We start from the raw sequence: 17,433 nt of genomic DNA on the forward strand, positions 1-17,433 counted from the left end.
TTCCTCTTCTCTTCTCTCCACAAGACCACACCACAAATACCATCATGACCAACACACACCCTCAATACTGACACATATACCTCAAATAATGCCACACTAACTCTTTTTCCCTCCTCTTTCTTTTCTTCATCTTCCTCTCCTGACCACATAAGAGGGCAGTAAATGGGCAGTTTCCTTGCCATAAGTGTCTACCATTGGGTATTAATAAGTGGGGATTAGTGTGGTGACTCCCCCTGGATGTTACTGTTTTGTTTTTCTCCTCTTCTTCCAACTTCTAAGTATGTACTTTAGTATACATTACAAGTGTGGCCAGAGGTCGTTCTTTTTTATTTTCTGTCTTTCTTTCTATTGTGGTTTTTCGCTCAAGATGTTTATTTTTCTTTACATGTATCTTTTTTTTTTTTTATTTGTGTTGTCTCTCGTTTTCTCTCTTGTTCTCTTGATCATTATTTTTTTTATATATAAGTATTTTATTTTTTTCATGGAGTGACTGGTTATAGGAAAAGTGTCGTAGGAATTCACTTCATTATTTTGTGATGTGAGTGTCGTCATTGCTACATTCATACAAGCTGCGGAAATATTCTGTCCAAAGAACCCAAAGTTTCATACATTTGTACTGCGTAGTCTCAAAAAAAATTAATAATAATGATAGGAACGTAATTTTACATATAGGCCATGGAGAACTGCTTGCTTCTATGTACAGTGTGTGTGTGTGTGTGTGTGTGTGTGAGAGAGAATTGAGCATACAGGCATACCGGCATTGCAGCAGCTATATTTGCTCCTTGTATTCACCATGTTCTTGTTACAATCTCCATTCTTTTCCTCTTTTCTTTCTATTTAATTGCATTGGTTGTACTATTTTATTTATCATCCCTATCCTTCTCTTTTCCTTACCTCTTGTCTTTTTATATATATTTTTACTTGTGTTCTCTTTGTTACCTCCAGTCTCCCTCATTTTATAATAACCTTCTCCTTCTCTTCCTTTCCTTTTGTTTTTCTTTAATTCTTTTCCTTTCATTCATTCTTCCCTTATATATGTTCTTCTAATCTTCTCTTCTCCTCCATTCCTTCCTTTTGTATTTACATACATTCTCTTCCTCTCCTCCATTCCTTCTTTCTGTATTTATCTTCACTGTTTTTCATCTATTCTTTCACTCCTCCCTTTGTCTTCCTCTATTTCCCTCTCTCCTCACAACTGCTCAATGTAGTAGTGAGCGAGGGACAAATCTTATCCCTCAGTAACCAGGTCCTCTCTATCCCCTCCATTCTGGGCTGATTTCCTGCAGTTTTTCACCCAGGCCAGAATAGGAAAGGTGCAGCTCTGAGGGATTGTTTCAGTGGTGCATTCTTTTGTAGTCTTGGTTTGGTGAGAAGTGACTCGGTGGTGTGCAAGTCAAGTGGAGTGCATGATACCAGGAGGACTGACAGTGTTGTAGCATTTAGTTAAGACGGCAGTGAGTGGCAGTTTTGTCCTGTGTGTGTGCGAGTGTGTTGAAGCCAGGTATGTTTGTATGTATGTGTGTATGTATGTTTTGTGTGTCTGAGTGTGAGTGAGGAAGTAAGCAGATGAGAAGATAAATTAGGAAGTTGATTATAGTGAGTGTGTCAGCCATATTCTCAACCAGACTGTGTAAAACATCAAATCCTGATCATTCCCTCTTATCTTGGAATGTAGAATGGATGTCTTGCCCAAGCAGACTTTCTTATTCCTTGTTTATCACTAATGCTCAAACTTCCTTTTTTGTTTATTTTAGTCTCATGTTAGTTATGTACAAAAGCACAAACAGATTTGAAGACTCATACTATTAGGAACTTCACCATAGTTTTATTTTTCTAGACAAGCAAAGTTTCTCTCATGCAAGGCAGGCCGTCACACACAAGGGTCGGAGCTTGCCACTTTTTTATTGACCTCGCACAATAGTTTCATATTTATTATAGTTAGATTTATTATATATAGAAAATTTTTTGTAGATATATTTATTTTTTTAAGAAGAGGAGTGTTCTCTTGTCACAGGCCTTTCACTGCCAGACTCCAGGGACTTGTGACTCCCAGTTAGTGGCAGCTCCAGCAGCTAATGCTTCCCTTAGCACACTAGGGTTAAAATAGATGACATAGATATTATTACACATTGATTGATAGGTAACATAGATAGTATTACACCTGGACATTGATTCATATCCCAGTTTGTGGCAGTACCATCTGATTTTTGCTTTATTTGCACACTAGGGTTGAAATAGATGATTATACCTGCACATTTATTTATTGCAATCAAAATTACTCGCCACTGAATGGGTCAACTTGCCCACCCTGACTTGCAACACAGGCTGAGAATACGGCTGAGAGAGAGAGAGAGAGAGAGAGAGAGAGAGAGAGAGTGAGTGGTTTAAAGAGACAAGCAGAGCAAACAGTTAACTTTATTCCATTGCCTTTCTGGATTGTCCTTCCTCTGAAACCTTTATTTTTCATCCTCGTCCTTCGAAGGGGTGATGGTCTGGCAGGTGCAGGTGCAGGTTTGGATTGCTGCCTTCTGTCGTTCAGCCACTCCTGTTGTGCTCAAAATAGGAAGCCATCTGTATTGGGTCTTCATTTTCCACTCTTCATTCCTCACAGTGCCCAGTTATATACTTCATGTTATGCAAATGAATGAGTGATGTAATTTTTTTATGTGCGTATGTGTGTTTGTGTGTTATCAATGTGCTCTCTCTCTCTTCCCTTTGTGTCCCTTCTTTTCGTGTTATGCAAATGTTGTCCTTGTTTTTTTACACTTTTTTTTTTCTTTTGTCACGGAAATAAGAGGACAGTGCATATCCTTCTCTTCATGGTGGTTATTATTTGTCACTTCTTTGTGGTGAGCTTGTGTATATAATATTATATTCATGTGTGGAGAAAAAAAAAAACATAAAAAAAACAGAGTATATTTATGTTTGCTAAAAAGTCTGTACCAGTTTCAATATTTCCTGTGATGATGCCTTGACTTGTTGTGTCACTGCCTACTCCACCCAGCCATCCACCCAGCCACTGTGTCCCCTGTCAGCTCTGGTGGTGGTGATGGTGGTGGTGGTGGTGGTGGTGGTGATAGAAATTGGCAAGGTTTGATATTTGTCTTCACTTTTTCTATCACTCATTTTTCTATTGTATTTTGTCACATTCTTTTGTATACTCTCTCTCTCTCTCTCTCTCTCTCTCTCTCTCTCTCTCTCTCTCTCTCTCTCTCTCTCTCTCTCTCTCTCTCTCTCTCTCTCTCTCTCTCTCTCTCAGATATGGTGTCTAGACATAGGTACTGGATTGGACAGTCTTCTCTACCAAAGCAATACTTAAATACCTAAGGGTCAAGTTTCCGTCACTCCTTACGAACACGTCATTGTAAATAGCATTAAATTACTATCACTATGTTTTGTAGCTTTTGAAAGTGTCATCATCAACCCTGCCCTTAGTCTTAGTCCACTGGCTGGAGTGTTTTGCATCTCATATTTCAGGTGAGGTGCAGGAAAATGTGTGTGTGTGTGTGTGTGTGTGTGTGTCTGTGTGTCTGTGTCAGGAAAGCCAGTGTGATTCAGTCCTTGAGTTAAGAGAAGGCCAGGGTTCATACGATTTTCAAAAATCTGGATGAAAAAAAGGCTGTACATTCTATGTCTCCTGAAGCACAAATAATATATAGTTTCCTTTGTATGATTCCTGCCAATATAAGTTTTTGAAGTGATAACCGTGTGACTGCAAGTGAGATCCAGTAAGGCAAATTACCACTGAAAAATATCCATGTGCGCAGAAAGAAAGGCATTTTTTCCATGAATCGCTTACTTATGACTTCCTCAGCGGTGTTGATGATGTATATTTGTGGTTTTTATAGAACTGTGGTGCATCGTTATTTTACCAAGATGTGAATCTATGCTGTGTCTATGTTTAGAGTGGACTTGAGAGAGGGATGACCCGTGTCCCGGCTCTCAGGACAAACCTTGCTCAGCCTCTTAGTGCACCGCCTTGCTTGCATCGACTGTCCCGCCGCGTGAGGCACATTGCGGGGCAGTAGAGGCGTTGGGGTCCAGTGGAGGTGGCCTGCACGCGTCCATTGGCTCTCCTTGCATCTCTGCCGGCGATGCAATGTTGTCACGTCTGTGTTATCCCGAAGGAAAAGTGTGTGTTTCCTCCAGTGTTTAGAGTAACAACCCAGTACTGCCTCTGTTTGTCCTGGGTCGGTCAGCGTGGTGGAAGCCTCGCACCAACTCATTTAGTTATTTGTCTTTTTGTATTATTTCCTCTCAAATTGTGACTTTAAAACATGCCCCTGAATGGATGTATCCTTCATTTTTTTTAGAATATATTCCTGGGAAGACATTTTTTAGGTTATGGTTTGTGGATGAAATGTACATAGCATAAATTGAAGGCACAAATATACGACTGGCTGTGCATGCACTTTTTCTGCAGCTCCAGGCACAAAGCTACCCACCCTCAGGGGTTCCCAGGGAAGCCCCTGCCCTAGTCCAGTGCTGCTATGGGCTGCTGGGCCTCCCGGCCACTCTGTGGAGGGTGGCCGCCGGACCAGGTTGATTTTATACTTGTATGTTGACAGGGAAGGTTTTAATGTGCTGTGGGGTGTGGCAGTGTCATGTGGCCCTGCTCACCCCGTGTGTTGGATGCTTGTTTCATGTTGTGCCCGGGTGAGGCCGTCCTGGGCCTTGGGGCGTCAGTTGCTGTGTTATGTGTAAGGCTGATACTACTGCCATCCTGTGTGTGTGTGTGTGTGTGTGTGTGTGTGTGTGTGTGTGTGTGTGTGTGTGTGTGTGTGTGTGTGTGCATGCATGCATGCATGCATGCTTGTGTGAGTGCATTGGTGGCAGGAGCTACACACAGGAGGAGAGTTAGGAAGGTCCAACATTTACTAAATGTCATGAAACTGGAAGAGTATTATTATTAAAGTGAAACTACATGTCATTGTAAAATAGATTATATTGTCAATAACATGTAAATAACCAGATGTAATGTAAATTTGTCACAATAAATATTGTATAAATTGCACGGGTTTGTATTCTCTGTATATATTTCAAACAACAGGTACAATTTATCACAGAATTATCTTGTACAGGAATGAAACATTGTGGCACATCAATGTGACCTTCAAACTTGATAATAGCTTAAATACAACTTACAAATACAATGAATAGCATCATAAAGAAAAGAAAATATGTCCAAGATGTACTAATATGCACTCTTCTCCACTCAGACCTCTCTCTCATGCTTCTTGTGTAACCTTTCCACCTTTTCTCTGTTCTGCTTCAGCTGCTTCCATACACATTCATACCCATCTCTTGTCTTTCCTTGCTGCATTCCCTAAAAGTTAATATGGACTTGAAATCTTGAGGTAATTGCCATATCTCTTAAGACACACAAGGCATTGTACCTCCTTTCACCTCATGACCACAACTACTACTGCTTCTCTTTCTCAGGCTTGCACTTAACTCTTATTTTATGATCTCTTCTACTGCTACAGCTTCTTTTACTTGGGACTTCTTCAGCTGTCCCTTCATTTCATCTTCTCTTTCTCAGAACTGTACATCTTTCTTATTTCATCACCACTTCTATTATAGCTTCATCTTTTCCATGGACGACATATCTCTATTACAAGGTCATTTCTGTAGCTGGTCCTAAATACAATTCTTTTTTTTTTTTTAGTAATCTTGTACTTCGTTCTTTTACTTGTACTAATGCTTCTCCACACCTTCCTTCTATTTCCTCAAGGCAGCACATCGTTACTTCATCATCACTTTTACCACAATAACTTCATCATCACAGCAATCTCTTTTACTTCATGGTCACTTTTATTGATGCTCCCATGCACAGCTCCCTTTTCTCTTTGGCAGGTGCTGGTGAGGCTGAAGCATGAACCCCAAACAGCATGGAAGACCCACGTGCTGCAGACAGACTCAGCATGGGTTCTCTTGTGCGCTGCCCTGACCCTGACACCACACACACCATCTGGCACCTCCGACAGCATCCCTGAACCTGAAAGTGCCAATGGTGTCAGTTTGTTGGAGATGAGAGGTTTGTAACTGTGTATGTAAATTTTGTGATATAGTATGACAAGTAGATAATTTTTAATGGGAGTACCAGTGAGTAAATACAAAGAAGGAAATTTGTATGTAATGATGATATATATTTAATGCTTTTTTTTAACCAATCACAGTTTCCACTAGCAAAGCACAGTCATTGAAAAGAAAATAGAGTAAATAATGACTAAAAATCTATATACACTAACAAGAAGCAGGGAACTTGTATGTCATGATCACGTAATAAAGATTTGACTATCTTTTAAGCAATCACAGTTTCCATTAGCAAAGCCCAGTCATTGAAAAGAAAACCAAGAAAATAACAAAAATCTTTATCTATAATCATCACTTCATGTATAACGTTATCATATATTTCTTTATCTTTCACACCATTCCCACAAATAAATTCAATCAAGCAAAGCAGAGATTGACATCCATAGTGACTGTCCTACCTGCAAAGTTGTCCCATTTATCGTCAAAGTATCCCAAGAGTCCTCCTCATACGCCTCCCCTCCATCCGTCACCAAGTTGCCTCTAAACCGCTTCACCAATTCATCCTGCAACAAGAACAAGGTGTGGTGGTGAGAGAGAATGATAACAGAGGTGTTTTTATTTACTCTCCTGACATTCATTTGGTTATCACTGCTTCTCTTGTTACTTATTGTCATTGCCCCACCACTTCACCAGTTCAACCCATATCAAGAGTAAGGTGCAGTGGTGAGAGAATGAAGGACAGAGGAGTTTTTATATACTCTTGTCTTTCAATAGGTTGTCACTGTTACTTATTTAGGTGTCACTGCCTCTCCTGTTACTTTATTAGGTGTTATTGTCTCTTCTGTCATTCATTTTGTTGTCACTGCCTCTCCTTCGACTTGTTTAGGTGTCACTGCCTCTACTGTTACTTGTTTGTGTCACTGTCTCTCCTGTTACTTTAGGTGTCACTGCCTCTCCTGAAGCTCATTTGGTTGTCATTTTGTTCTTGTTTATGCATCATTGTTCTGTGTCACTGCCTCTTCTAGTAATTATTCAGGTGTTACTGCTTCTTCTGTCATTCATTCAGGTGTCACTGCCTTTCCTATCATTCATTTAGGTGTGACTCTATTACCCTTGGCACTCTTGTTACTCTCCCATCTAGGCATCAATGTTACCTCAGTCAGCTCCTCTAGTCCCCTGCTCTTGATTTCCCTCAGCAGACTGCGAACACTTGGCCGGTGGATGATGAGGTACTGTGACTCATTGGCCAGTGAAAGGCTCTCCCCTGATGCACCTGGAGCAAGATGGGTATTTCATAGTCTCCTTCACTGTTGTTCCTATTCACTAGTCACTACATGGCATTATGTGGAGGGGTGTGTGAGTGTATCATTTCTCAGCAATCAGGGATCAGTTTGTTTAATGGATTTGTTTTACTTGGTTTTGATTTCTTAAGCTCTGCATTGGATCATTTAAGGAATGCTAGGATGTCTCTACTGCTGCAAAAAGTTAAACAAGGATAATCTAAACCAAAACTGTTGTTTATCTAATAACACTGTATTCATTATTATTATTATTATCATTGTTATCTTATTGCAATATAAAACCAGGCCACAAAAACACTAATTACCTAAACTATACATTATAAATACTGCAGTACAAAACAAAATAGATAATGTGGACTCAAAAGCATTTAGTACTAATGCCTCTCCTCTAATTGACTGTCTTCAACCTCTCTCTCTCTCTCTTAGTCACAATCTCTTGCCATTTTTTACTACTTTTCTCATGCTAGCTCCTCTTCTGGTCTTGCAAGCTTTTTTTTTTTTTTTTTTTTCTTCTTTTTCCCTTCTTTAGGACAATGATTGCCTTACATAAATAATCCTCCAGCATATCTCCATCTCACCTGAGCCTCCATTGCCAAGCTTCCCTGGCCGATGACTGGTCTGCATCATCAGCCTCAGGTCAGGCATTCCCAGCATCCGGGAGAGCCAGTCCCCCGCCTCCTCCCCACAGTCCAGGCCTTGCACCCTCACCCCACACACCCGACCCCCACACAGGGATGCCCCCGTGGTATCTAGAGGCTCTGTGGGGTTCAAGGGGATGCATAGTTCCTCTGCCTCTCCTGAAATACATGGTTATAGATAGAGTTTGAGGCAGAAAGGGATGTGATAAAGCTAATATAATTGTCTTCAGAAGTGGAAGAAGAGGAGGCAATTGAAATGTAGGGAAACATGAAAATGTTTGTGAAGGGAATGCATAGTTCAACTGAAATACATACATACAGTTATAGGTACAGTTTAAGGCAGAAGAGATGGTATGGGATGAAGCTACCACATAATTTTTTTAGCTTCAGAAGTGAAAGAAGGAAAAAGAGAATGATTTGTAAGGAGACAGAAGAGAATGTCAGTGAAGGGAATGCATAGCTTCTCTCTCTCTCTCTCTCTCTCTCTCTCTCTCTCTCTCTCTCTCTCTCTCTCCTGAAATAGATGGTTATAGAGAGAGTTTGAGACAGAAAGAATGAAAAGGCTTAATCTTTCATAATTTTCATCTTTAAAAGTGAAAAAAATAATGATTTTTAGGCAGACACAAGAGAATGTATACGAAGAGAATGCATAGCTCTCTCTCTCTCTCTCTCTCTCTCTCTCTCTCTCTCTCTCTCTCTCCTGAAATGGACAGTTATAGATAGAATTTGAGGCAGAAAAACTGGAATGGGATAAAGCTAACATAATGAAAGAAGGAATAGAAGAAGTAATACACAGGAAAGCCAAACAGGAGGAGGAGGAGAATGGTATATAGGGAGCAAGAGAGAGAGAGAGAGAGAGAGAGAGAGAGAGAGAGAGAGAGAGAGAGAGAGAGAGAGAGAGAGAGAGAGAGAGAGAGAGAGAGAGAGAGAGAGAGAGAGAGAGAGAGAGAATGTGAAAGCAAAGAACCTCTCCACTCACCTTCAAAAGACAGCACTAGTTCACCACACTCCAGATCAAAACGTGGGGAGATGAGAGCCATGTGGGGGAGCCTCTTCTGGGTGAGCGTTGCCCCTCCACCAGTCACCACCATCCACTGCCGGTCCAGCCACAGCCCCGACCCGCCCAGCCACCATGCCTCTACCCGCACTCCACCACAGGACTTCACAGGGTACACTACTATATCTGTGAGTCTATAGGGGGAGTCCTGGAGGTGTGAGGCATTGTGGGTAAGGGGGAGGGAAGATGGGATTGTGTTTCTGTGATTTGGAGGGTTGGTTTTGATGATGCAACTATTTTTATTACTATTTCCATTCTTGATATTGTTAGTTTGTCTCTCCTTAGTGGCTGTTACTCCTTCTCCCCTTTCATTATCATCACCCTTTTCTCCTTTATCAATTCCTCCTGATCCTTCCTCCCGTCTCATCCAGCTTAGGTCAACCTCCCCCTCCATCCAGCTCAGGTCAAACGTCATCGGCTGCTCCACAAAACACTCCTGCACCATCCTCAGCAGTAGATCAGCATCGTTGTAGGTGCTGCAGTAGCCAAAGCTGACCCGAACCGACCCAGTGGGCTCCCCGTCAACCAGGTCAAGGGCATCTCCACACACATGACCAGCCTGTTGAGGGATGAGGTCAGGTCAAGGCAGGTCAGGGTAGGGCAGGTTAAGATTGGTAAGGTTAATGTTGCTTTGAGTTTTCTTTTATTATTTTTTTTTTATAATGTTGGTATTATTATTGTTATTATTATTGTTATTATTATTATTATTATCATTATTATTATTTGACTTGTAATTTGCCTTTTAATTTTCTTATTCTGGGATTATATTAAGAAAAGGAGGAGGAGGAGGAGGAGGAGGAGGAATAATATAACTTTTCATCTGAGGAAGGCAATACAAAAATAGGAAGATGTAAAAAAAAAAAAATAAATAAATAAGAAAAATAAGATAAAAGAAAACAAGGAGAAACAGGAGGAGAAGAAAGATGAGAAGGAAAACCAAGCATATTAACCTTGACATAGAGAAAAAGTAGAAGAAAGATAAGAAAACTAAGAAGAAAAAACTAACCTTGATACAGAAGAAGAAAAACTGGACAAAAGAGAAGGAAAAAACAACAACCTAGAAGAAAAAGAAGAAAAGGAAATCTAATAATGATAGATAAGAGAAAGTAGAGAAAAGAGAAAAAGAGAAGGAAAAACAACAACCTGGAGGAAAAAGAAGAGAAGAAAAACTAGAAGAAAAGAGGGAGAAAAGAGCAACAACTTAGAGGAAAAAGAAGAGAAGAAAAGTAACAATGAAAGAGAAAAGAAACTAGAGAAAAGAGAAGGAATAAAACAACAACTTGGAAGAAAAGAAAAAAAAAACTAACAATGAAAGAGAAGAGAAACTAGAGAAAAGAGAACGAAAAAAGCAACGACCTGGAGGAGAAAGAGAAGAAGAAAAAGCATGACAAAGAAGAGAAACTACAGAAAAAAGAAGAAAAAAAACAACAACCTGGAAGAAAAGAAGAGAAGGAAAGTAACTGTGACAGAGAAGAAAAAAACTAAAAAAAAGAAAGAAAAAAAAACAATCAACCAACTGACCACAGAGAGACAGAGAAACAGGATGAGAAATAGGAGGAAAGACAACAAAACCAACAACAGACTAAATTTACCTTGAACTGGCCAATAAGCTTCTCATGGGTGATGCCGAGGTATGCCTGACACGCCCCGGGGTTGCAGACACAGCCGGTGCGGAGGTGAATGTTGTACAGTGACGCAACTCTTTCCACCTGCAACAGTGAGGGGAAAAGAAAAATAGAGAAAAATGGAAGAAAATGGAAAAATAAGAGAAAAGTAAAAGAAAGAAGAGAAAGAAAAATAAGAGAGAAGTAGGAAGAGAAAGAAAAATTAAAAAAAGAGGAAGAAAGAAGAGAAGGAAAAATAAGAAAATAGAGGAAAGAAAAGAAAAAAATTAGAAAGGAGAGAAGGAAAAATAAGAGAAAAGTAGAAGAAAGAAGAGAAAGAAAATAAAAGTAATAAAAAAGGAGAGAACAAAAATAAAAGAAATGGTAGAGGAAAGAAGAGAAAGAAAAATAAAAGTAAAGAAAAGAAAAATCAAATAAAAGAGATAAACACACACCAAAAAAAAAAACACACACACACACATTAAAACTCATTACAGAAAAAAAAAAGAAAAAAAAAGTCAAATACAAACAACACCAACCAAAACAACAAGAACAACACACCAAACTTCACCATCACCTGAGCATATCCGACATAAGAACCATCGGGATTCTTGAGGTTGAAGTTGACAATAGAGCCATGAGAGTTGAGTCCCCAGGTGTCGCCCGCGGCCAGGTAGAGGCAGGCCACGGGTGTCCCCCCAGCGTGCCTCATGCTCCTCAGGGTGTGGTGGGTGTAGCGGGCTAGGTGGTGGACGTGGGCCTCGATGTGGTGCATGCTGCCTGGGGAGTGTCTTGGGGTTACTTTGGGTGTATTTTGGGGTATTTTGGGTGTGTTTTGAGTGTTTTGTGTTAGTTTGGGTGTTTTGAGTGTTTTGGGCTAGTTTAGGGGTGTGGTGGTGGCAGTGGTGATGGTGATGTGTTGTGTTGTGTTGTGTTTATTATCATTGCTGGTGTTATTATTGCTGTTATTGTTATTGTCATTATTTCTTTATTGTTATCGTTACTGTTTCTTCATTATTATTGCTATAACTAATATTATTGTCATTAGTAAAAGTACTAGTAGTTGTGATAGTACTAGTGATTATAATTCTCCTACATATTTTCATCTAAACATACATTTCATCTAAACATACAAGAAAAACCCTCAATTTCATATTACTTCTTAATAATGTACTGCCTGCTTTAATCTCTCTCTTATTTGTGCTACATTACTAGTTTCTTTAATAATTATGTATATCTCTTAAACATTACTATTCTTCCCTTTGAACTTAATTTCCACATTCACTTCAGGCAGCAGCTCAAGAGACACATCTTAGTGGAGTGTGGCATAGCATTCCTCCCTCCCTCCCTCCCTCCTACCCACCTGTGAGCCTCTCGATGGTGTTCAGGCCGTGTCTCAGCGCCGGGATGCTCAGGAAAGGCAGGGAACCGTCCTCAAACCTTTCATGAAGTGTTGGTCTTGGCACAGTCACAATCGCTCTTGAGTCTATCATTAACACTGTGCCTCCTCCCTGATATGTCTTCCGCAGCTGTCCCCACGCCCGCCGCCCCACCAGCAGACAGCCTGAAATAACAGCAAGACTGGAATAAACTAGTCTCTGTGTATGAAGTAAGTAAGTGTTTGGTTATGAAATATAGAGGATTCTTGGAAAATTAATCTCTCTCTCTCTCTCTTTTGATTCTCTTCTATGTGCTTAATATTCTTAAATTCTTCCGCTTTTATCTTGTATTCTGTTCTTGTATGTCTTCTTATATATCATAGTTTCTTCCTCTATACAATAACTAATAATTTCACTGATACTTTAGCTGGTGCAGAATAGTAAAATCTGGCAGCCTTTTTGGTACACAGTTAATAGCTCAGTAATAAATCTACATACTTCTCACCATATTTAGCATTTTTCTTAATCTTAAACCCTCTGGTCCACTAAGAACTTATCAGCTGTCAGGTTTTATTACTAGACTGCAAGAAATCAGAAAACTTGATACTGAGAGAGAAAAATAAAGAGAAGGAAAATGCATAAGATTAACTGACTACTACCTGCCACTATACTTAAGATGCCACTACTGTATGAAATTCACTTGCATTCATTTCTATCTTTAGTCTTCAGCCACACTCTCTCACACTCTCCACAGTCTCCCCAACACACACCTAGACCAGTCGGGTACCCAAAGATCTTGTAGAAGGACACTGAGACAAAATCAGGCTTCCAGCGAGTGAGGTCGAGGGGACAGGTGGCCACAAGACTTGCTGCATCCAGGACCACATACCAGGTGGAGTCTTGGGGGCATCCTGCGGGGAAGGAATGAAGAATGGTCACCTGCTGTGTTTGGATTATCATTATCATTGTGGGTTTTTTTTTGTAATGTGGTATGATGGTGTACTAACCCTTTCAGTACCATGACATATTCCTATTGATTTTACTTACTATTTGGTGATTTTATACAGCTTCGGAAACTTATGTGGGTATTAAAGTAGTGAAGACTGTGGCCATTAATCTTCTGACCTACACAGACCCTTCCTAATCAAATTGTCTAATTATACCTAAGAATCATGGTAAAAATATTCCCCAGTACTGAAGGGAACTGGAATAGTTTTGATAGCACCACTATTAATTATCACATTCTTAGCTCTTTCTATACTGGATAATTTTTTTTCTTATTCTCATATAATACATACAACTTTTTAAGACATTTATTTGCACTACAGTCTCTCAAATGTAAGACAAAAAAGTCAATAATCAATAAGAAATAAAATAAAAGACAAAATCAACCATTTATACTCTCTTTTTCCGTCCATGCAAACAATTTTTACAGCAATCAGGATGACAAAATAAAGTCGACAGCAGCAAAAAGAGTTAACACCATAGAAGAACGCCCACTGACCCACTGACCTCTGCTTTCAGTGTTGCTCCTCCCTGCTGGCTGCCTGTTGATGGGTGGTGTTGAGAGGAGGCCATGTAGAGCCCCTTCCTGCACCCTCCTGATCCACTGCAGGGGTGCCTTGCTGCCAGAAAAGTTACACTGGGCACTATATGCAAAGAGACAATTCCTCCTCTTGGCTGGCCCTTGTGACTTGTGTGGTGAGGGTGAGCAGGCTTCTTTAGTGGAGGATCCTGGGCTGCTGGAGTTTTTAGGATGATTTTTACATGATTCTAATGCATTTGGGTCATCACAGCAATTTTCACCATTCTTACAGTCTGTAACAAAACCTTCCTCTGCATCAGTACTGTTCGTGATATCCTCCTTGAGCAGATCTCTTGCCTCTGTGGTGGTGAGGCAGTAGACATCACATCCAGCTTCATGAGCAGGTCCTCTGATGCCCAAGACAGAGGTGTGGTTCTCCTGCACATACACAAAAGCTCCCGCACTTGATTCCTCCTCCTTGTTCTGTTCCCAGTGTTGTGACTTGTTCTTCAGCTCTGTGGTGTCTCTCTCTAAGGTGCTGAGTGCTGTGGGGTCTTTTGGTGCTGCTGTCTGTCCAGGGTTCCAGTCAAAGTGTTCTGCTACAAGTTTCAGGGCAGCTGTGGCACCAGATGTGAAGATTAAGTCATATTCTTCCTCTGTGGTGTTGAAGTGTCTCAAGATCCTGAAAGAATGACAAGGTAGAACTTGTTACAACTACCCTGAAGAAAGTAATGATTGTGGTGTTAAGAGTTCAACAAATAAGGAATGTGTAAAGTGAGTGATGTGCATCTCATATACATATTTCACACACTTTATGACATAGATTATACATGCCATGTTTTTTTCTCATTTATGAATGTTTTGTACTATTCTAAATGACTTACAAGTACCTCATAATTACATACCTCATGCCATGTTAACAAAATTAATCTAAATTCAACATTATTTCCACAGAACTAAAATAGTATTGACTTCAACCTTTGCATTTCATAACATTCAAACAAGTTCAGATCCCACACAGTCTCAACAAAATATAAACAACAAATTAACACCATATACAGTAAACAAATATAAAAATGCATCATCCATCCTACCTATGTCTGACAGCTTCTATATTCTGGGTGGAAGTGTCGCTGGGGGCATGACGGGAGTGAGGATTACCCAGGAGAGACCTAGACAGCTCCTTCACCACCTCCTGCACCTGTCCCTCACTGTACAGGGTGGTGCTGGCATGGTCAAGGTAGCACTGGCCTGTGGGAAGGATGGGGTGAGGGGAGGCAGATGGGTAGCTTTAGAAGGTTGCACAGTGAAGGAAGTAGATGCAATGTTTAGGAAAGGGAGTTGGCTGAAATATCTTAAGAGTGGAAAAATGTGAAATATAGTGAAGGGAGGAAAAGTTGAGAGAAGATAAAAATGGGGTGAAGGTTAGCTTTAGAAGGTTGCACAGTGAAAGAAGCAGAAGCAATGTTTAGGAAAGAGAGTTTGGTGAAATATCTGACAAGTGAAAAAATATGAAATAGAGAGAAAGGGAGGAAAAAGTTGAAAGAAGAGAATAAACAGGAAAATATGAAGAAAAGGTGATATAATTGGAGGATAAACTGAGGAATAATACAGTGTCATAGAAGTGTGAGTGTCAAATATTGTGAAGGAGGGAGGAAAAAAAAACGATGAGGATTAAGAGGGAAAAAAAAGGTGAAGAAAAGGAGATAATAATTGGAGGAGGATCTGAGAAGCAAAACAATGCCATAGAAAAAAGAAAAAGAAAAGAAATGGAGAATGTGTGTGTGATATATAGTGAAGGAGGGAAGAAAAGTACATAAGATAAAAAGGAAAAAGGAGATGAGAAAAGGAGAAGGGTGAACTAAGAAGCAACACAATGCAGTAAGTCACAAAAAAAGGAGGATGAGAATGTGGGTTACTGAGTTCAAGATAAAAATATTGCAAGACAGATAATTAATTGCAAGAGTTCCTAAAATAACTGGTGATGATAAGGACATGATAAGAACAAAAAAACATTTCAGCTTACTATCAAATACATGTAAATAACTTCCTTTGACTTAAATTTATTAGTTTATCATAAATAAAAATATACTTCAGAAATTAATAAATAAATGTGTACCCAACTCATTAGTCTATATACATTTAATTTTAGTAAGAGTGTGTCAGGAACTACTAATATGAAATGAACTAAAAAAAAAAAAAAAAAAAAAAGCATTGTATGTTTCAAGGACATTTTGTTTTTAAGTATATAGTTGTTTCAGGGTTGACATAAAAAATCTAAAAATGAAAACACGTGTGACTGCAAAAGAATAATAAATAAATAAATAAATAAATGAAAATAAATAGATAAATATGAAGGCAAACACAAAAATCTAAAAATGAAAACACATGTAACTGCAAAAGAATAAATAAATAAATAAACAAATAGATAAATAAAAAATAAACAAATATGGTGAACAAAAATCTAAAAATGAAAATCGTGCCTGCAAGAAAAATAAATAAATGAATGAATGAAATAAATAATAAATAAAGAAGGATAAGTAAATAAATAAGTAAAAAAAAAAAAACGACAACTCGGATTCAAGCAAACTAATCTAAATATACAGCTAAGAACCTCACATTTTTAAGAAGCAAAACCTCATAATTATAACCTTTAACAGTACCGAACACAACAAAACCCACAAACTTTAATAAAAAAAAAAATCACACAAAAAAAAAAAAATAAAATCGAACCACTTAGAACTCCCAGTAATAAAATAAAAGAGTAAGAACACACTTTTTAACCTAACCTTGAACAACACGACTAAAGGATGCCAAAACCTCACCTTTCAAGCGACTAAACTCATTAACCACAAGTTCCTCCACATTATAGGACGCAGGAACTTTCAGGGAGGAGAGAACATGTGAACCTCTGCCCTGCTCCATCCTCCTCGCGGTCCAGGGGAGGAACAGACTAATAAAGTAAATGTCATCTCGCAGCCTTCATTCAACACCAGTCAGCTGATTTTGCTCTTACATCACAGCTGCGCCACGTGGGAAAAACTGTCGTACCGGAGGGAGAGGCTGAGGAGTGTGGTACCTCTCTCTCTCTCTCTCTCTCTCTCTTGATATTGTTGTTGTTGTCTAATTATGTGATTTTTGCTGTTGTGTGGTGTTGTTTATATGTGTTTTTCTATGTTTTTATGTTTTTTTCCCCTCTCTATAAATTTTTGTGGTTTTATTATCTGATTATAATTACTGCTACTACTACTACTACTACTACTACTACTACTACTACTACTACTACATATCAATGGTGACGATAGGTGGTGATATCAGTGATAATGATAATGATAAATGAAGATAGGGGTTATCATTTAAAGCCGGATAACGACGAGGAGGAGGAGAAGGAGAAAAAGATGATGATATTGATATAAAAAGAAAAATAGCAATAATAATAATAATAATAATAATAATAATAATAATAATAATAATAATAATAATAATGATAAGAATAAGAAGAAAAAAAACAGGAACAAAAACTGGATGAACAAAAACAGTAGCGTTAATAATAATGCTAATAATAATAATAATAATAATAATAATAATAATAATAATAATAATAATAATAATAATGACAGTAACACACAATACAGCCACTCTACATTAATATCACAGCTAAAAATTATGATACGGAAACAACTACGGCGTTAGAGCGAAGCGTGGCTGAGAGGAACAGAGGCGGCTTAAATTTCCATCATCGTGACTTTCATTCCTGCCATAGTGGAGGGTTGGGTGGGTTGGTCACTGGTCTGTCTGGCGCTTGGGTACGGTGGAAACCCTCATGGCCACCTGCTCTACCCGCTCCACCCAGCCCGCTTTGGAAATGCGGGTACGTGTGGGTCGTGGTCGTG

At 39.1% G+C, this 17,433-nt stretch overlaps 1 protein-coding gene across 1 annotated transcript; it reads right to left on the reverse strand.

The window, feature by feature from the left end:
• Positions 1-4,927: 4,927 nt before the first annotated feature.
• On the reverse strand, positions 4,928-16,576 carry LOC123511801 (molybdenum cofactor sulfurase-like). The gene is made up of 12 exons (XM_045267825.1): positions 16,366-16,576; positions 14,635-14,791; positions 13,528-14,222; positions 12,786-12,926; positions 12,000-12,200; positions 11,214-11,416; positions 10,625-10,741; positions 8,955-9,591; positions 7,916-8,134; positions 7,191-7,309; positions 6,495-6,599; positions 4,928-5,998 (listed from the first exon to the last, which is right to left on the reverse strand). The coding sequence occupies exons 1-12, from the start codon at positions 16,463-16,465 to the stop codon at positions 5,798-5,800; spliced, it is 2,895 nt and encodes a 964-aa protein (XP_045123760.1). The 5' UTR covers positions 16,466-16,576; the 3' UTR covers positions 4,928-5,797.
• Positions 16,577-17,433: the final 857 nt, after the last annotated feature.

Source organism: Portunus trituberculatus, chromosome 32, assembly GCF_017591435.1.
Source record: "Portunus trituberculatus isolate SZX2019 chromosome 32, ASM1759143v1, whole genome shotgun sequence".
Lineage (NCBI taxonomy): Eukaryota > Metazoa > Arthropoda > Malacostraca > Decapoda > Portunidae > Portunus > Portunus trituberculatus.

Coding starts and splice junctions, on each gene's coding strand:
- LOC123511801 (XM_045267825.1), bottom strand. CDS start 16,465: ATGGAGCAGGGCAGAGGTTCACATGTTCTCTCCTCCCTGAAAGTTCCT. Junction 9,592..10,624: donor AGCTTATTGGCCAGTTCAAG/GTAAATTTAGTC, acceptor ATCCCTCAACAG/GCTGGTCATGTGTGTGGAGA. Junction 6,600..7,190: donor GACTAGAGGAGCTGACTGAG/GTAACATTGATG, acceptor TTCTTGTTGCAG/GATGAATTGGTGAAGCGGTT.